This window comes from Heterodontus francisci, chromosome 9 (genome assembly GCF_036365525.1).
Source record: "Heterodontus francisci isolate sHetFra1 chromosome 9, sHetFra1.hap1, whole genome shotgun sequence".
NCBI lineage: Eukaryota > Metazoa > Chordata > Chondrichthyes > Heterodontiformes > Heterodontidae > Heterodontus > Heterodontus francisci.
In genome coordinates this window covers 76,810,019-76,828,080 of record NC_090379.1, presented here as the reverse complement: position 1 = coordinate 76,828,080, position 18,062 = coordinate 76,810,019, and the positions used below count along the sequence as shown (strand labels likewise).

General features: G+C 39.4%; 1 protein-coding gene across 2 annotated transcripts in view; it reads left to right on the top strand.

Moving 5' to 3' along the window:
* scfd1 (sec1 family domain containing 1) overlaps nt 1-18,062 on the top strand; it is a 209,582-nt gene that overhangs the window by 9,720 nt on the left and 181,800 nt on the right. Inside the window, exons 3-10 of one of the 2 annotated variants that reach the window (XM_068038345.1) lie at nt 1,562-1,650; nt 4,876-4,966; nt 5,132-5,254; nt 9,306-9,393; nt 11,850-11,939; nt 12,588-12,643; nt 13,754-13,839; nt 16,250-16,349. In XM_068038345.1, the coding sequence (XP_067894446.1) occupies nt 1,562-1,650; nt 4,876-4,966; nt 5,132-5,254; nt 9,306-9,393; nt 11,850-11,939; nt 12,588-12,643; nt 13,754-13,839; nt 16,250-16,349 (723 nt within the window). Of the gene's footprint in view, nt 1-1,561; nt 1,651-4,862; nt 4,967-5,131; nt 5,255-9,305; nt 9,394-11,849; nt 11,940-12,587; nt 12,644-13,753; nt 13,840-16,249; nt 16,350-18,062 lie in introns of those variants that run through there. The other variant, XM_068038346.1, reaches the window with a different exon arrangement.

Below are 18,062 nucleotides of genomic sequence, written 5' to 3'. Positions count from 1 at the left end.
ATCCTCGAAGAATTCTAGTAGATTTGTCAAGCATGATTTCCCTTTCGTAAATCCATGCTGACTCTGTCCGATTCTATCACTGTTCTCTAAGTGCTCTGCTATATAATCTTTGATAATGGGCGGTACAGTGGTGAAGTGGTTAGCACCGCAGCCTCACAGCTCCAGCGACCCGGGTTCAATTCTGGGTACTGCCTGTGTGGAGTTTGCAAGTTCTCCCTGTGCCTGCGTGGGTTTTCTCCGGGTGCTCCGGTTTCCTCCCACATGCCAAAGACTTGCAGGTTGATAGGTAAATTGGCCATTATAAATTGCCCCTAGTATAGGTAGGTGGTAGGGAAATATAGGGACAGGTGGGGATGTGGTTGGAATGTGGAATTAATGTAGGATTAGTATAAATGGGTGGTTGATGGTCGGCACAGACTCGGCGGGCCGGGGGGCCTGTTTCAGTGCTGTATCTCTACATCAATAAATCAATGGACTTTAGAATATTCCCCACTGCTGACGTCCGGCTGACTTGTCTATAATGCCCTGATTTCTCTCTACCTCCCTTTTTAAATAGTGGGGTTACATTGTACATTGTACACCCACAATGCTGTTAGGGAGGAAGTTTCAGGATTTTGGCATAGCAGCAGTGAAGAAATGGAAATATAGTTCCAAGTCAGGATCGTGAGTGACTTGGAGGGGGACTTGCAGATGGTGGTGTTCCCAAGCGTCTGCAGCCCTTGTCCTTCTAGGTGGTAGAGGTCACAGGTTTGGAAGGTGCCATCGAAGGAGCCTTGCGAGTTGCTGCAGTGCATCTTGTATATGATACACAATGCTGCCACTGTGTGCAGTGGTGGAGGGACTGAATGTTTCAGGTGGTGGGTGTGGTGCTGATCAAGCAGCCTGCTTTGTCTTGGATAGTGTCAAGCTTCTTGAGTGTTATTGGAGCTGTACTCATTCAAGCAAGTGGAGAGTATTCCATCACTCTCCTGACTTGTGACTTGTAGATGGTGGAGAGGCTTTGGGGAGTCAGGAGGTGAGCTACTCGCCACAGATTTCCCAGCGTCTGACTTGCTCTTGTAACCACATTATTTGTATGATAGGTCCAGTTAAGTTTCTGGTCAATGGAATCCCTAGGATGTTGATGGTGGAGAATTCAGCAATGGTAATGTCATTGAATGTCAAGGGGAGATGGTTAGATTCTGTCTTGTTGGAGATGGTCATAGCCCGGCCCTTCTGTGGCACGAATATCACTTCCCAACTGATTAGTACAAATAATATGATTTTTGCAGAGGCGTAAAGGAAACTGCATTGTGTTTAGTAATTAATTCTCATTAAAAATATTGTTTCCCTGTTTTCAAAAATACATAATTTTAATGTTGCCACTATCAGAAAGAAAGTTTGGATGGTTTTATTATGTATTCGCAATGCATTTATTGACCTATGAGGCAATAACTCACTGATGCCTGTGTTTCAAGCTTATAACACTTTCAGGAAATGATTACTAACATTAATGAAGTACTCAATAATTTGTGTATAAGCGACAAATCTAATTTTTCTAATATAACTGTTTCTTGTGCAGGTTCTGATTTATGACCGATTTGGTCAGGACATCATTTCACCATTGTTGTCTGTGAAAGAGTTGAGAGACATGGGCATCACTTTACACCTGTAAGATGAATTTAACCTTGAACTTCTAAAGTGTAAATTACAGTATGATGGACGTGTGGTCCAATAATAGAGTAAAACATATCTGAAGAAATTCCTTTGCTTTTTGGTAATACTTCAATTAAATCTACACTGCATCAAGTGTCCTTGTTATACCAATTTGTTTAGCTAATAGAATTAATAATTACATTTGTCTCCGCAATTAAAAAATAACATTTTTTAAATGTTTGTATAATTCTGCATGATGTTTACAGAGGTTAAGAATATTAAAAATCTGTTTATATCAAACTGGTTCTAGTTGTTCTCATTTCAGGTTTTTAAATTACGTTTAAAATAGGTGTATTGAAGATGCCCATTAAATTGATACATTTCAGTCAGAAAGTTGTTTTGATTTTCTGGTTTTGTTAACAGGATGCAACACATATTAAAACTGCATATGGCATTTTTCTAATCTTGGGATTGAATTTGAGTCAGCACTGTGCATGAGCTCTGTATAGTTGCTGCATACCTTTTTGATATTTGGCCAAGCACATTTATTAACCAGCATATGCGGGACCTGAGAGGTGCTGCATAATCAAAAATTCCAGTTAATCCAAGAGTGTGACCAAAGGGACGAGGAATCCCATTATAGCGAATGGGGAACCAGTCACCGAGGGAAGGTAGCATCTCTACCTGCAGGTGTCAACCTGAATTCCCGTGGTTTTTGGTGCTCCAACTCAATAGGTTCAGAAATTTCCCAACCGGTTTCCCAGCATCCGAGCAGCTTGCTTCTGGTACTGTTAGATACCACTGGACCCCCTCTACCACCAACAGTTTCACGGAGAATGTCGTTCTCGGCTTTGTGGATTTATGAGCCGGAAAGCAGTTTCTGCTTTTTCTGCTGTCACTCGGCCGGGCAGAGGTGCAGTGACGGGGCATTGATACTGCCCGCAGCATCGCACCGAGCCCTTTTTGCCTGCCATTGACCATGTGGTGATCTGACCTTCCGCCCTGAAGTTATTGCCGGGAGATCAAAGGGTACCCAGGGCCTGGCAGTCGGAACGCTGTTTCTTACATTTGCCTTGCTCCTTCGAGGTCAGTTCACTCGTGAACAATATAGTTCACAAGAGAGTCAGCCCTTTCCAACGAGCATCAGTAACTAATGCCGAGAACAATCGACTGCACTCAGGAAAACTCAACCCGGAGAGCTTTGGGAGATTTTGGAAATTCCAGATAATAGAGCTTGCCAGTTGGTAAAATGCTGGATAGCAAAGCTTTTACTGTAAAATAGTATCTAGAACAATTCGTGTAGAAAGTCTTTTGTTTAATATTTGTTGCATCTGTATGATCCAATGAGTTAGCTAGCCACCCTACCTCGAACTCACGTCTTTCTGTAGATTCTGTCCTGTCTCCTGGAATGCTCTCTCTGACCTTATCTTGTTCATGAGACCCACTTCTTGCTCCCTCAATCCTATTCCAACCAAACTGTTGACCACTCAGCTACCCTTACTGGGCTCCATGTTACCCAATATTGTAAACTGTTCGCTCTGCTCAGGTACTCTTTCTCCCTCCCCCCCCCCCCCCCCCCCACCCCACACTCCCTCCAAATCTGCTGTCATCACCTCTCTCCTCAAAAAACCCAGTTCTTGACCCATCTCTACCTGCAAACTACTGCCCCATTTTCAACCTCCTTTTCCTTTCCAATGTCCTTAAACATATTGTCCAAATCCATGCTCATCTTTCTCACAATTCCATGTTTGAATCCCTCCAATCAGATTTGTTAACCCAGCCACAGTACTGAAACAGGCCTTGTTAAAGTCACAAATGGCATTCTTTGTAACTGATAATGATAAACTATTCATTCTCATTCTTCTCTACCTATCTGCAGCTTTTGACACAGTTGGCTATACCATCTTCCTTCAACGTCGTTCCTCCATCTTCCAGCAGGGTAGAATTGCCTTAGTTTGGTTCCATTCTTATCTATCTAATCGTAGTCGGAGAATCACCTGCAATGGCTTCTCCCCACCCTCACTCTGTTATGTCTGGAATTCCTTAAGGATCTACCCTTGTCCCCCTTCATTTTTCTCATCTATATACTAACCTCGACAATATCATCCACGTTTGCCGCCGACACTCTGTTCTATATCACTGATGACACTCAGCCCTATCTCTCCACTACCTTCTTGGACCCCTCTACTGTCCCTATTTTGTCACACTGCTTGTCTGGCATCCAATATTGAATGAACAAAAATTTCCTCCATCTAAATATTGGGAAGACTTGAAGCCTTTGTGCACTGTTTTCCATCCCTGGTAACTGTCTTAAGATGAGTAAGACTGTTTGCAGCCTCGATGTTTTGGTTGACCTAGAGATGAATTTCTGACCACGTGTTTGCACCATCACCAAGACTACCTACTTCCAACTCTGTAACATCGCTTGACTGCGTCTCTGCCTCAGCGCCTCTACTGGAATTCTCACCCACGCTGTTGTTACTTCTAGACTTGACTATTCCAGTGCACTCCGAGCGAGCTTCCCATCTTCCACCCTACGTAAACCTGTGCTCATCCAAAACTCTGCTGTGCATATCTTAACTCGCTCCAAATCTCATTCACCCATCACCTCTCTGCTTGCTGATCTTCACTGGCTCCCCGTCCAACAGCGCCTCAATTTTAAAATCCTCATTTTGTTTTCAAATCACTCCATGGCCTTGCCATCGCCCTCCCCCCACCCCCCCCCCCCCCCGACCCTGCAGCCTGATCCAGCCCTACAAGCCTTTGAGATCTCTGAGCTCCTCCAGTTTTGACCTCTTGTGCATCCCTGATTTTAACCACTGTGCCATTGGCGGCTATGCTTTTAATTCTCTTGTCTGTAAGCTCTGAAATTCCCTCCCTAAACCTCTCTGCCTCTCTAACTCTCTACTCTTTTAAGATGCTCTTTAAAACCTACCTCTTTGATCAAGCTTTTGGTCATCTGTCCAAATTTCTCCCATGGTTCAGTTTCAAAAATATTGTTCTTGATATCGCTCTTGTCACATGCCTTGGGACATTTTACTACATTAAATGCATTACTTAAATCTAAGTTGTCAGAAAACAAATCATGAACTTTGATTTGAAAATGTATTTATAAAATGTGTTTTGTACAAAATCAAGTTTTGGTTATATAGTACTTATTTTAAGAAACTATTCATTTCTCTGTATTGATATATTTAGTATTTATTTACTTTGATTTTAAATTGCAGTTGAATTTTTCAGGCTGTTGCACTCTGATCGCGATCCTATTCCAGACGTTCCAGCAATATATTTTGTTATGCCAACAGAAGAAAATGTTGACCGGGTGTGCCAGGTAATTAACAGATTTTTAAGTAACGGATGTGACTTTTATGGTATCTGGTATGTAAAGCTTGAACTGTTGAGAATATTATCTTATTAAATATTGTTTGCATATTTTTCAGTTTAATTCCTATGATTGAACACAGTTATTAAATTGTATGAAATCTAAATGTTGTAGGATCTTCGGAACCAGCTTTATGAGTCCTATTACTTAAACTTCATCTCAGCAATTTCAAGAAGTAAACTTGAAGACATTGCTAGTGCAGCTTTGAGTACTAATGCAGTGGCCCAAGTTGCCAAGGTAAGATTGTCTTATTGGCTCAGGAACTGATGCTTTGTTCTGATCTTTTCATTTATTTTACTTCTGTCCTGGGCCTAAAGAAGTAACAATACATAATAGTTTAAACCAGAAATGTCTTCACTCATGGATGTCAGGATTTAAATTCGCCTTTTAAAGTTGTCAGTTAGAAGATGTTTAGCTATAAGTTATTAGTCTTTAGTGCATCCTTGCAGTGCTGTTGATCTTTTGTGGGCCAGATCTGTTAAAATTTGCTTAAGTGGGACGAAGCATGTGTTGCCAATCAAGATGATGATTGTTTCTTTGATACTGTTAGACCCACAATCACATGTGTCATTTATCTCTATGGCAGTTTGTTCAGTGCAGTCAGTTTGTGATCACTTAACTCCACACAGATACAATTTTTAAGAGTTTTTCATGGCTGTATAACTAGAATTAGAATATATTAAGTGAAACAGCTGATTTGCTGGCTACAATTGAAATATGTTCACTGTAGCATTTAAGCTTTTAATTATGTAAGATATTTGTGTAGATTAGTCACTTTGATATAATCACACAGAGCTGCTTCTACTAAATTACTTCATTATGGAAGTAATAAAATTATTACTTTGGGATGAAATGTACCACTCCTAAGTCTCTCTTTGTATCAGAGAAAAACTTGCTGGGTTTTGGGACGTTTTCCACTCTTGGCCACCCTAAGTTAGCAGTATGTATACTGGATATCATGGAACTCACATAATAATAAGGTAAGTGTAGTTTGACCATTTACTAATGGTTTTTATATTTATAGCCCTCACCCCTGCTGGTATTTAAGTTCTCATGAACTATTATGCCAATTATACATTGTTCTTTTGCTCCTACCATCATAGCTGCCAATGAGATACATCTGTGTTACATGTTTAGAAGAGGAGAACCTATAGAGGAATACCAGTCAGACCAGGTTTCCAAAGATGCTCTGAGCCCACCTAATGGTAACTGCAGGCCCACATCTGCAGAAAGAAGATGCCAGACTTTACTTTGGCTGATAATTAGTGCATGTGGTGATCTGTCTTCTAAAAGAAGCTGTGATGGCATCATGGCATATGTGAATGCCTGATTAGCTGTAATGTTGGATATTTCCTCTATCCCAGAGAGTTGTGGATGCTCCATCATTGAATACATTTAAGGCTGGGATAGATAGATTTTTGGTCTCGCAGGGAATCCAGGGATATGGGGAGCGAGCAGGCAAGTGGAATTGAAGCCCAAGATCAGCCATAATCGTATTGAATGGTGGAGGAGGCTCAATGGGCCATATGGTCTACTTCTGCTCCTATTTCTTGTGTTCCTGAGGGATAAAAGAAATGATGCAGCACCTCAATCAGAGCAAGTTGGCTTAATTAAAATAGATTAATGGACATGTTTTCTGCATAGTGAATTAATTGCCAGTTTACAGATTGTTGAACTGTAATCATGTTAGGTTCTCCTATTTTGTGTTTTAATACTTTTTACAGTTCTTCATAACTGTTGAAATGTTTATAAAAGGGTTCTAATTGTAGAATATCTACCATCTCCTTCCTTCTGCATTTTAATTTTGCTTTTGTGCTTTGAAGCTTGCTACTCATTTCCTTTCTTATTTCTCCTTCTTAAGTGTTTTGTATCTGTATTAAACTGTTATCAATAGCAAAGCTGGTTCCAGTCTGAACTATCTGCACCATTGTTGATCAGTTCTGCTATCTATTGATTGATGCTGGCATGCAATGGGATGCCTAGCAAGGAGAAGTAAATATTGAAATATGCCTTGATATGGGGGAAGTTCGCGAATTCCGGAAGTGAAGCAATCTGGAAATGCCACAAGAAACGTAGAAGATCAAAATTGGACGATTTCATGAAGCTGGCAATTTGATTTTTCTGTAATCCTTAATACGCTTGCCTAGCAAAAATCTGATAAAAGGTCACAGACCTGAAATGTTAACTCTGTTTCTCTCTCTATAGATACTGCCAGACCTGCTGAGTGTTTCCAGCATTTTCTGTTTTATTTCAGATTTGCAGCATCCGCAGTATTTTGCTTTTGTAACAGTAATCTGTCTCAGTTTTAAAATTTTCAATTGACCTAGCCTCAACAGCTTTTTAAAGGAGAGAGTTCCAGGTTTCCAGTAAGTCTTATGTGACTTAGTATTCTCACCCCTGAATGGCCTAGCTCTAATTTTAAGGTTATGCCCCCCCCCCCCGCCGCCCTTTTTTTTCTGGACTCCCTCACCCAAAATGAATGTGTAATGGTACAGAATGATCAAGCTCATATCATATCATTAAGTAACTTGATGAAACAATGGATATTAACATTTACATAGGCTTTATTGTGAAAACCCAGTAGGATATAATTTATATCTGATGAGGACTAACACAAATGACAAAAGTTGCAAGTGAAATATGGTCAGCATTGTGAAGTAGAATATAAGTTGCATCAGAAGTGTTTATAATGTGCTTTGCATAAACTGGATGTTATCTAGGGAGGGAGGCCAAAAAAATTGATTCTACTGTATAGTGTTTCTTTTGTGACATGGTTCCAATGCAGTTGAGTGCTAATTAAGATTCTATAGTGTGATGTAAGTTGTTACGACCGAGGTGGGAGGAGTGCACTGTTAATTCAGTCCCACTTCTCCACAGGTCACAACATATTCTTTAAAGTTTTCCCACTTGTTGAAACAGTCAATCATATACACTATTTTTCCCCAGAATAGAACACACTAACCAGGTTTCTTTACTGAACAACAAAATTAGCAGTTTATTATAAAACAAGTCTTAACTGGTAATGAAGTAAAACAATATCACATAGATCAATTTTTAAAAAAAAATCCAACATTAAATTTTAATAAGTCCCTTTACCTTAGTCCCTTCACACTCACACACACACATATACACCGGTTAGCAGAAAAATTTTAAAGTATTTTTAGATCACAGCTCTATTACAGACAAAAAAACACACCCGGGCAGGTCACTTGCCCACCCCTGAACAAATAGCAGATGCTGCACCAAACTGGCACACAGTCCAACCTCCGAGCATGTCCAGGCAGGGTCTTTAGAATCTTCCAGAATTAGCTCTCTTCAGGTGGCATTGAAAAGTAATTTAGCAGGCCTTCTTGAAATACAGGAAACAAGACAAATTGACATGTTGAACTTCACAGAGTCTTTTAGGGAATAGCGAGAAAGCGATCTGGATTGCAGTCTTCTGTTCTTTCTTGGAATTCTCTCCTTCTGTCCCTTTTCAGCAACACTTGACTTTTTTTTAAAAAACATTCGGCAGGAATCTGGTCTCTTCCTCCAGAAGGTAAAACACACACACTGACTAACAACCAGAAGGTTAGACAGTTTTCTGCCCACCTAGATGTTCTGTTGCGACTGGGCATATCCAATCACATGAGCGCTTGTGACTTTTCTTCCCCTTTTTCTAAGACTTCTGCTCATCTTTCACCCAAGCCATGTGACAAACAGCAACACTGTTGCCAATCTAGCTCTCACTGTCCCCTTGATTAAAAAAAGTGTTTAGCTTAACTATAAATTCCTTTTTAAAACAAATGTTTTAACAAAACAGAGTCACTTTCATAACCAGGTTAAGAACATGTATGCTTGGAACTGAGGAGTCCGCAGTGATAAAAAAAAAATTGTTGCAAGTTACATGTGATACCATTCATAATGACAGCTAGTTATACATAGTTTTTTTAAATTATGCACTTTTACTCACTTATCTTGTATGCATGTAAGAGATTGACAGTATCTTCTGTTGTATGATGCCCAAAGATGGAGATGTGCAGTTTCAGAATGTGATTATGTTCTACATTGAGAGAAATGCAATTTTGTTGTAAGACGTAAAAAATACATTAAAACCAATGAATTGTTGGGATAATGTGACTAAAACATTCAAATTGAAAGTGAAAGTAGGAATCTAAAGTTTCAGTTAGGACATGTGGATTGTGCTATGCCAGTGAATTATTAACAAATTTTGCACTTGTGTAACATTATGTAGAGTTGAAATACTATTCTGGTCTTGCTTCCAATTTTGCTTTGCTTACTTTTGCAGGTATTTGATCAGTATCTAAACTTTATCACTTTGGAAGACGACATGTTTGTGTTGTGCAACCAGAACAAGGAGCTTATCTCATATCATGGTATTAGCTCTAATCTCTTGCTTAGTTCTATAATTGATAAGTGCATGAAAAATGTTTTTTGGGGAAAATGGCTCATTTTGACACAAGCCAGTTTTTGATTGTGGTTCAAAAGAACAAACATATAATCTCTGTATATCATTCTTGGAGTAAGATGTAGTGTAGAAAAAATTAAACATTGTGTATTTCCTTCATCTGTGAGAATGGGCTGATCCAGACTTTGGACTTGTCTGCAGGTGAACCAATGGTGCATTAGTGTTGTCAGCATAAGGTGTGCATTCAAAAATATTGTATTTATCTATCTTCGAAAAAGCGGTTCTTGTAAGATGCACTACCAGGTAGCCAAATAAATTAACTAGCCTAAAAAACATAACATATTTTTGCTATGGAATGCCCATTTGTTATATATTAAAAGCAATGAATGGGTTGCAACATTCCAATCCAAAATGCATTGAAAACTCTGATATCTGATGCCATCTATAGTATAATCCATTCCAAAAATGTTAATATTTTTATACAGTTACACCTTTAGGTAATGTTGTACGACATCTTTACAATATTCAAAGATCTGTAATGTAACATTGACGGTATAACCCATAACTTGTATTATATGTTGACCTGGACAGCATGCAATCACATTACAAAGGCATTGGTAGTGTAGGACTTTGTTGGCCTTTATCAGAATTCTTTAATGTTAGGATGAAAGAAAAACATTTGGTACTCTGAAACAAATTTTAATCTAAATATATCTAGAACAATTAGTCTTCACCAATACTTGACAGTAAATTCAAATGCACTTCCCAAAGCAGCCAGACGAATAGCATACATTACCCAGTTACTGATGCATTCTCAGGTCTCATTTATAGCCCACATAATCAGCTCCTAATGTTGCATCTCAGTGGCTTCCCTCATGATGTTTTGGCTTCTTCGAGTGTATTTTTAATTTTTGTTAATTTCTTTCTGCACTCCAATTTCTTTTTCATCATTTTTTTCAAGTTTTTAATTAATATTTTGAAAATCAGGTGCCCAATCTACCCCCTCAGATCTAACTCCTACCTCCTGTCAGAATTCCAGATCCATGCCTGCTCTCATTTCACCTCTCTGTATTGCCCAGTAACATTTTAACTTTCTCTTAAGCCTCTCTGTCCATTTTCTGTTTCTTTTTACACACTTATTAGTTGTTAAATTATCTGAAATTAAGGCAACTTTGCCAGCTCAAGAATCAGCAACCCCCTCCCTCCCAACCCTCAGCCCCGGATCTGAATCCTGAACTGTTTGCACCCTTGCCAAGTGTGTTTTTGCAGCTCGATGCATGGTCGGCTGAGCATTTTTTGACACCCTGCAACCCAGCATCCCACCCACCTTCCATGTGACTTTTCAGACAGGCATCCTGATCCACTGCAATCCTCATCCTCCATTGTTTGTCACCTTCCCTATCCTGCTTTCACCTTTTTTTAGAATTAGAATATTACAGCGCTGTACAGGCCCTTCGGCCCTCGATGTTGCGCCGACCTGTGAAACCATCTGACCTACACTATTCCATTTTCATCCATATGTCTATCCAATGACCACTTAAATGACCTTAAAGTTGGCGAGTCTACTACTGCTGCAGGAAGGGCATTCCACGCCCCTACTACTCTCTGAGTAAAGAAACTACCTCTGACATCTGTCCTATATCTATCACCCCTCAACTTAAAGCTATGTCCCCTCGTGTTTGCCATCACCATCCGCGGAAAAAGACTCTCACTATCCACCCTATCTAACCCTCTGATTATCTTATATGTCTCTATTAAGTCACCTCTCCTCCTCCTTCTCTCCAACGAAAACACCCTCAAGTCCCTCAGCCTTTCCTCGTAAGACCTTCCCTCCATACCAGGCAACATCCTAGTAAATCTCCTCTGCACCCTTTCCAAAGCTTCCACATCCTTCCTATAATGCGGTGACCAGAACTGCACGCAATACTCCAGGTGCGGTCTCACCAGAGTTTTGTACAGCTGCAGCATGATCTCGTGGCTCCGAAACTCGATCCCCCTACTAATAAAAGCTAACACACCAAATGCCTTCTTAACAGCCCTATTAACCTGGGTAGCAACCTTCAGGGATTTATGTACCTGGACACCAAGATCTCTCTGATCATCTACACTACCAAGAATCTTCCCATTAGCCCAGTACTCTGCATTCCTGTTACTCCTTCCAAAGTGAATCACCTCACACTTTTCCGCATTAAACTCCATTTGCCATCTCTCAGCCCAGCTCTGCAGCCTATCTATGTCCCTCTGTACCCTACAACATCCTTCGGCACTATCCACAACTCCACCGACCTTCGTGTCATCCGCCTTTCTTCCTACTCTAGCCCTCTCTCCTCCCTACCTTCCAAGATACCTAAACGTTTTAAACTTTGCACATACTTTAACTTTTTATTAAAAATTACTTGGTATAATTCCACATCTTGTTTTCAGCAATCAATAGACCTGATATTACTGATACTGAAATGGAGATCATTATGGACACCCTGGTGGACAGCCTCTTCTGCTTTTTTGTTACGATGGGTAAGTGCAGTGCAATAATTCCCTACATATGTTACAATGGGCTCTTTTGAGACTGGACTAACATGTCAAATGTTTTAAAGAAAATTCCCTGCTTTATGCATTTCTTAAATATTTCTTTATAAAATGAGGTGGTAAGAAGTTTACCAAAAAATATTATTTTTATTGAACATTATATGCGGGAACCTAGTATTTCATAAGTTGGAAGAGCAGGAAAGCTTTCACTAGGTTAGTTGAGGTTAACTGAGTGTGCCAAGTTTACAGGATACAAGTCAAAGGCTACGAAAGTGTATCACTAAAGACTAATTTGGGTTGCCCAGTTGTGACATCAGTGTTCTATGGCACAGAGTGGTTGAATGTGAAGTACGATTGCACTTCCACAATTCCCATCCATTGAGTTTCAGTTATCATGTTCAGCATTATAGAGGAAAACCAAGCAGAGGTGGGGTGGTTCTCCACAGAGAAAACTGTCAGACTGCACGTCTACTGTCCAGTTAAAAGTGCTGTTGGGGAAAGCATGAGTTAATGGTGAATGGTGTGAGGCACAGGAAGAAAAAACAACTAAAACAAAGAAATATCACCCTCATATTCAAAAATAAATAAATTTTGCAACTTTTAAGTCTTGTAATCTGATCGTCTTCATTCCATTAGGTGCTGTCCCCATTATACGATGTGCTCGAGGAAATGCAGCTGATATGGTAGCAGTGGTAGGGAATACATTTTAATTTCCTTCATGTTACATGGTAGAAAACTCATTGTTCTTTTTAAAAACTAGACATAATATACCATTCAAAATGTTGCACATATATAACCATCAGTTGTTAAAAAGTGTCACTTTTGGGTGTTAGAAGGTTTTGTTTCCAATCACTCAGTAAATCAAATCAGTTTAATTAATATGTGGTTGGTTCGGTTGGTAATATTCTCACCTCTTGGATGAGGTGTTAAACAAAGGTCCCATTTGACTGCTCATTTAGATGTTAAATATCCCATGATACTATTCAAGGAAAAGCAGGGAGTTTGTGACCTGAGAGTGTTCAAAGTTGACAGTTGATACTGAAATAAAAAATGTTCTTTTTCACAACACTAATGCCCGTCAACTTGATGAATGCAAAATTCACAGAAAAGAAGCCTCCCTTTTGTGAATATTAAATTAACAAACCTGATAAGGGGCTGCCACTGATTGCAAACTCATTTTGAAAGTACGCATGCTGTGCAAGCTCTAATGCTAGCTTATTGAGAGACAACAAAAACTTGCATTTATATAGCAGTTTTAACAGAATAAAATGTCCCAAGGCACTTCACAAGATGTAATCGGACAGAAATTGACATGAGCCACATAAAGAGACATTGGTGCAAGTGACCAAAAGATTGGTCAAAGAGGTAGATTTTAAGGAGCATCTTAAAAGAGGAGTGAGAGGTGGAGAGGCAGAGTTTAGGGTGGGAATTCCAGAGCGTAGGGTCTCAGTAATTCAGGAATGTGTCATTTGATTTAAACCTAACATGGATTTTCTGACAAAACTCTGGCTTGCTCTGAAAGGTAAACAATATTGAAAGCTGTAACAAATGCTCAATATTAAAGCAGTTTTGACAATTATTTTTGAAATTTCACACTATGGGCTAATTCAGGCCGGGTAGCGCATGATCCAGTGTATAATTTGAAGTTTACGCCCTTATTTCTATGTACAGTAGACTGTACTAGTCAGTACTGTCCATATGAGCTGTCATATCTAAGAGTACTAGCTTTGCAATGATTTCCTTACTGTCTGCTATATATAGACATGTTTACAATTGAAAACAATTGCAATTTATTTTCTTAGAAATTGGATAAGAAGCTGCGAGAAAACCTGCGAGATGCCAGAAATAGTCTCTTCACAGGAGATAGTCTTGGTGGAGGACAATTCAGGTACAATACTGTAGCTTAACAGTGTTCAGAAATCAATCCAGGGCTGTAAGAAATGCTTCTTTGAAGTTGAGCAACATTTAAGCAAGCTATGTAAAAGCATTTGCTTTCTGTACAACCTCTTGTACATCTGGTTAAACCGCTCAATGTGCGAACGGGCTTCTGATAGAATTAGAATTGGTGGAATTTCTACTAGTTTATTTGGATCCTGACCCAGGCAAACCAGAAGATCAAAAATCCTTAATTCCTTTTTAGAGTTTCGGTGAAGGGCTTATTTTATATCATTTGTTTACTGTTTGGGTGCCCTAATCATTATAAATGATATCAAAAGCTAAATCATATCTGTGCTCTAATGTGGATCTTACTGTTGCAAACCTAATGGAATGGATATTAACATCCAGCCCACTACACCACTGACTCACCACCACCCCTCCAAACAAAAACAGGCACACAAGAGATATGGGAAGTGTTAAATAGTGAACCCGCTGTACTTGAGCCTGTAAGGGTATCTGAATGTCCCACCATGGAGAGGCAGAATGCTTATAACCATATATAAATCGGGCTCGTACAGTACAATGAAGAGCCTGATTTGAACTTAATTGCTGTTGCACGGGTTTTCTGGGGGTTGGGAAATTCAGAAGTGAAATGGAGGCAGGAGCTGCCGCTCTTCATGGTAAGTGGCTCTTTTAGCACTCCTTGTGATCTAGAAGGAGCAAGCGCCCTCCCCCCAAACCCCTCCATAAGGGAACATTCACAGCTGCCAACCCCCCCCCAAACTCCCCTTTAAATTACAGGTTTAATTCGCTAAATACTAGCAGAGACTGCAAAACATTTGTGGTCAAATTAGTATCTTCACTGCAACAGTACTTCTTCAAATGCAGGATTTCTGGTTACTCTTCCACCAAAGACTTGAACAGAATCAAAACTTCTCACTCTGGAAAAAGCTACATAAAGCTGTCCATGTGTAAAAACAGGCCTATGAATATAAATACAAATTTTGCAAGAGTCTGACCTTGTCACTTGTTTATAGTCATAGAATATGAACGTCTAATTGGAAACTCTTTTCTGCTGAGTTGAAAAGGCAGGTTAACATCTGATGGGCTCAATATTATTCGAGAAGTAAACACTGTATTTCCTTGAAATCTGCCTGTTATAATTTCAGCATCTATCATTGAAGAAAGCAACTTCCTAACTACCAATCTTGTTCCATGACTAAGTCCTTGTTTAGGATTCAAGTTTCGTACCAACATTATAACTGCTCCTTCCTTGAGTCTAAGTTTGTGTGGTGGGATGCCCATTAGAGTTAGGCTGTGTGGAAACTCTGCAGGGTATAGACTGCTATCATCATCTTCATCTATAGAATCAACGCTGATGCATTCTTTTAATTCACCTGACAGCTTTTCGAAAACTTTTTCATTCAAATCTAGTGATTCTTCATTTTAGCACAAAGAATAGCTTTCGAATAAATTATATCAAATAATTGTCCCCACCATTTTGCCGCACTTAACCAATTCCATCATCTCATCTACCCGTACCATGCCATCCCTATCCCATTCCTTCCATCCCTCCCATGCCGTCCCCATTCTGCCTTGCCATCGCCATCTCTCCCATTAAACCCGACCCATCCCATCCCCCACGGGAAAAATCTCTCCAGCCAGGGCAACTTTGTTGTCGGGCTATCCCTACCTTCCTCTGTTTTGGTTCTGCACCAATGCGCCACCACCAACCCATCGCACGTGTGTCACATGCTCCAGTCATCTTTGCTTCCCACGTGCTTCCACGTGCCCAACAGAGAAGCCCCTTAAATTGGCCAACCAAAACAGTCTGGATAGACAAGAAAACAAGCTATTATAGTTAAAATTGTTTTTAATAAAGATTAGCAGAAAGATGATCCCACTTAAATAAAAGTGAAGATGCTGTCCTAGTTAGATATTCTTGAAACGAAGGAGAACAATAAAAACCCTTAATGATTCATTAAACTAGCAATTCCCTATGAAATTCTAGTTCATTCTGTTTCATATCTTTAACTTGCAGCATAAAATTTTCATGCTGGTTGTTCAGGCGAGTGTACTTTGTTTTTATTTTGAAGGTTTGAATGGCGAGCAATTCATGAGTGCGCATATTAAAATATGATTTCTCCCTTAAAATGAAACAACTAATACTGTAATTGCATAAAGCTGCATTAACATTTTATAATAGAATTTAAATCTCCCATAATTTAAATTTTCTTTTGGAAAAACATTGTACAAGGGATGCAGTTTCTCAAAGAAATCCTACAACGTGCTGTGAACTTTTTGTTTAAGCTTATGGCAAGTGAATAGCTTGTTATTTTAGTCTAGGAAACATCCAGTTTGCTTGTTCTGATATTTGTATGCTTCATAGTTTGTTTTCATCTGTTTGCTTTACTTGGCAGTTTCCAAAGACCGTTATTAATCCTTGTGGACAGAAATATAGATTTGGCGACCCCATTACATCATACATGGACATACCAAGCTCTGGTTCATGATGTTCTGGTAAGAAATCAACTGTGCTATTGCTTTAACTTTGACCCTGAGAATAGAATTACTTTATGGTAATTAAATACAAAGTTACTGAACTGTATTACAATACAAGTGCAAAAGTATTGCCAGAAATGATAAACTATAGCCCAGATTTGCTGAAAACGTAATGATATCTGAATAACCCATGCCGTTATTAATGCACAAATTGGACAGCAACTTTTAGCGAGGAAAAGATAACCTGTGATTGAAAATCATCACAAGCTGCTGGCTGATTTGCTTTGCTCCATCATTAATTTTTCATGAAGTTGCTGCATGTGCACCTGAGTTGCCCATCAAACTCGCAACAAAAAGTTGTCTAATAATTAATAGGGCAAGTACCATTTTAACGATCACCCCCTCTTGCCCAGAAAGTGAACAATTCTCGGTGTGGAGGTCAAGCAACGTCTGTGGAGAGAGAAGCAGACTAAATGTTTCAGGTCATTGACTTATCTTACTTTTCTTTTTTTTTTCATCTCTCTCCTAATCCAAACATTCTTTCCCTCTCTTTTTATACCTGATTTGACATTAAATTCACCAACTCTAATTCACCATCCTTCTCCTGTTTATTCCTCAATTTTTTTTAATTTCATTGGTTAAGGAAATGCACTGTTTTCCCTGTCGTTTACCAAGGTTCCAGATGCCCTATTGCCCTTGCCTGCACCATTATCAGCTCACACTTCCAGAAACTTTATGGGCAAAATGTTTTAAAGCTTAAACATGCACGAACAAGCCTATCTAACAGGACATGCCCTGCTGCAGCAAAATCTGAGCCTTTATTTTCTCAAATGCATGTACATTAATTCAGTATTAACCTGCACTTACCAGTAGATGGTGCAATGATGCTACAAAGATTTTATTTCCTTTACGCAATTGTAAGTATGTAAAGATGCATTGAGGCATTTTTAGCTGGCTGTAAGGTAATTTCTTGGTAGCAGTACTACTTACTGTTGTATAAAATACATATTTGCATTATAGAAATTATCTTGGAGCTTACTTGTGAAATGTTTTAATAGGTTAAGTAAAGCAGATGGTTGAGATAATTAACATCTGATTTAAAAACTGATATTTCTCCAATAACTATTGCCAACTAATATAAACAATCCAGCATTTTTGCTGCAATAAGGAACTGTGGGTTAGCTGACACACAACATAAGAAATAGGAACAGGAGTAGACCACATGGTCCATTGAACCTGCTGCACCATTCAATGGCTGAACGTCTACACGTTAGTTCTATTTTCTCACCCTATTCCCATATCCCTTGATTCCCTTAGTTCACAAGAATCTATCAATCTCCGTCTTAAATATAGTCATTGACTGAGCATCTACATCCTAAGAATTCCCAAGATTCACAGCACTCAGTCCTAAATGGTTAGCCTCTTATCCTGAGGCTATAGTCCCTATTTCTAGACTAAAATAAAAGCAAAATACTGCAGTTGCTGGAAATCTGAAATAAAAACAAGAAATGCTGGAAATACTCAGCAGGTGTGGCAGCATCTGTGGAGAGAGAAGCAGAGTTAACGTTTCAGGTCAGTGACCCTTCTTCAGAACCTAGTTCTAGACTGTCCAGCCATGGCAAACAGCTTCTCAGCAGCAACCCTGTCAAACTCTCTAAGAACTTTGTACATTTCAACGGGATCACCTCTCATTCTTCTATACTCCAGAGAACATAGGCCCTTTCTACCTGA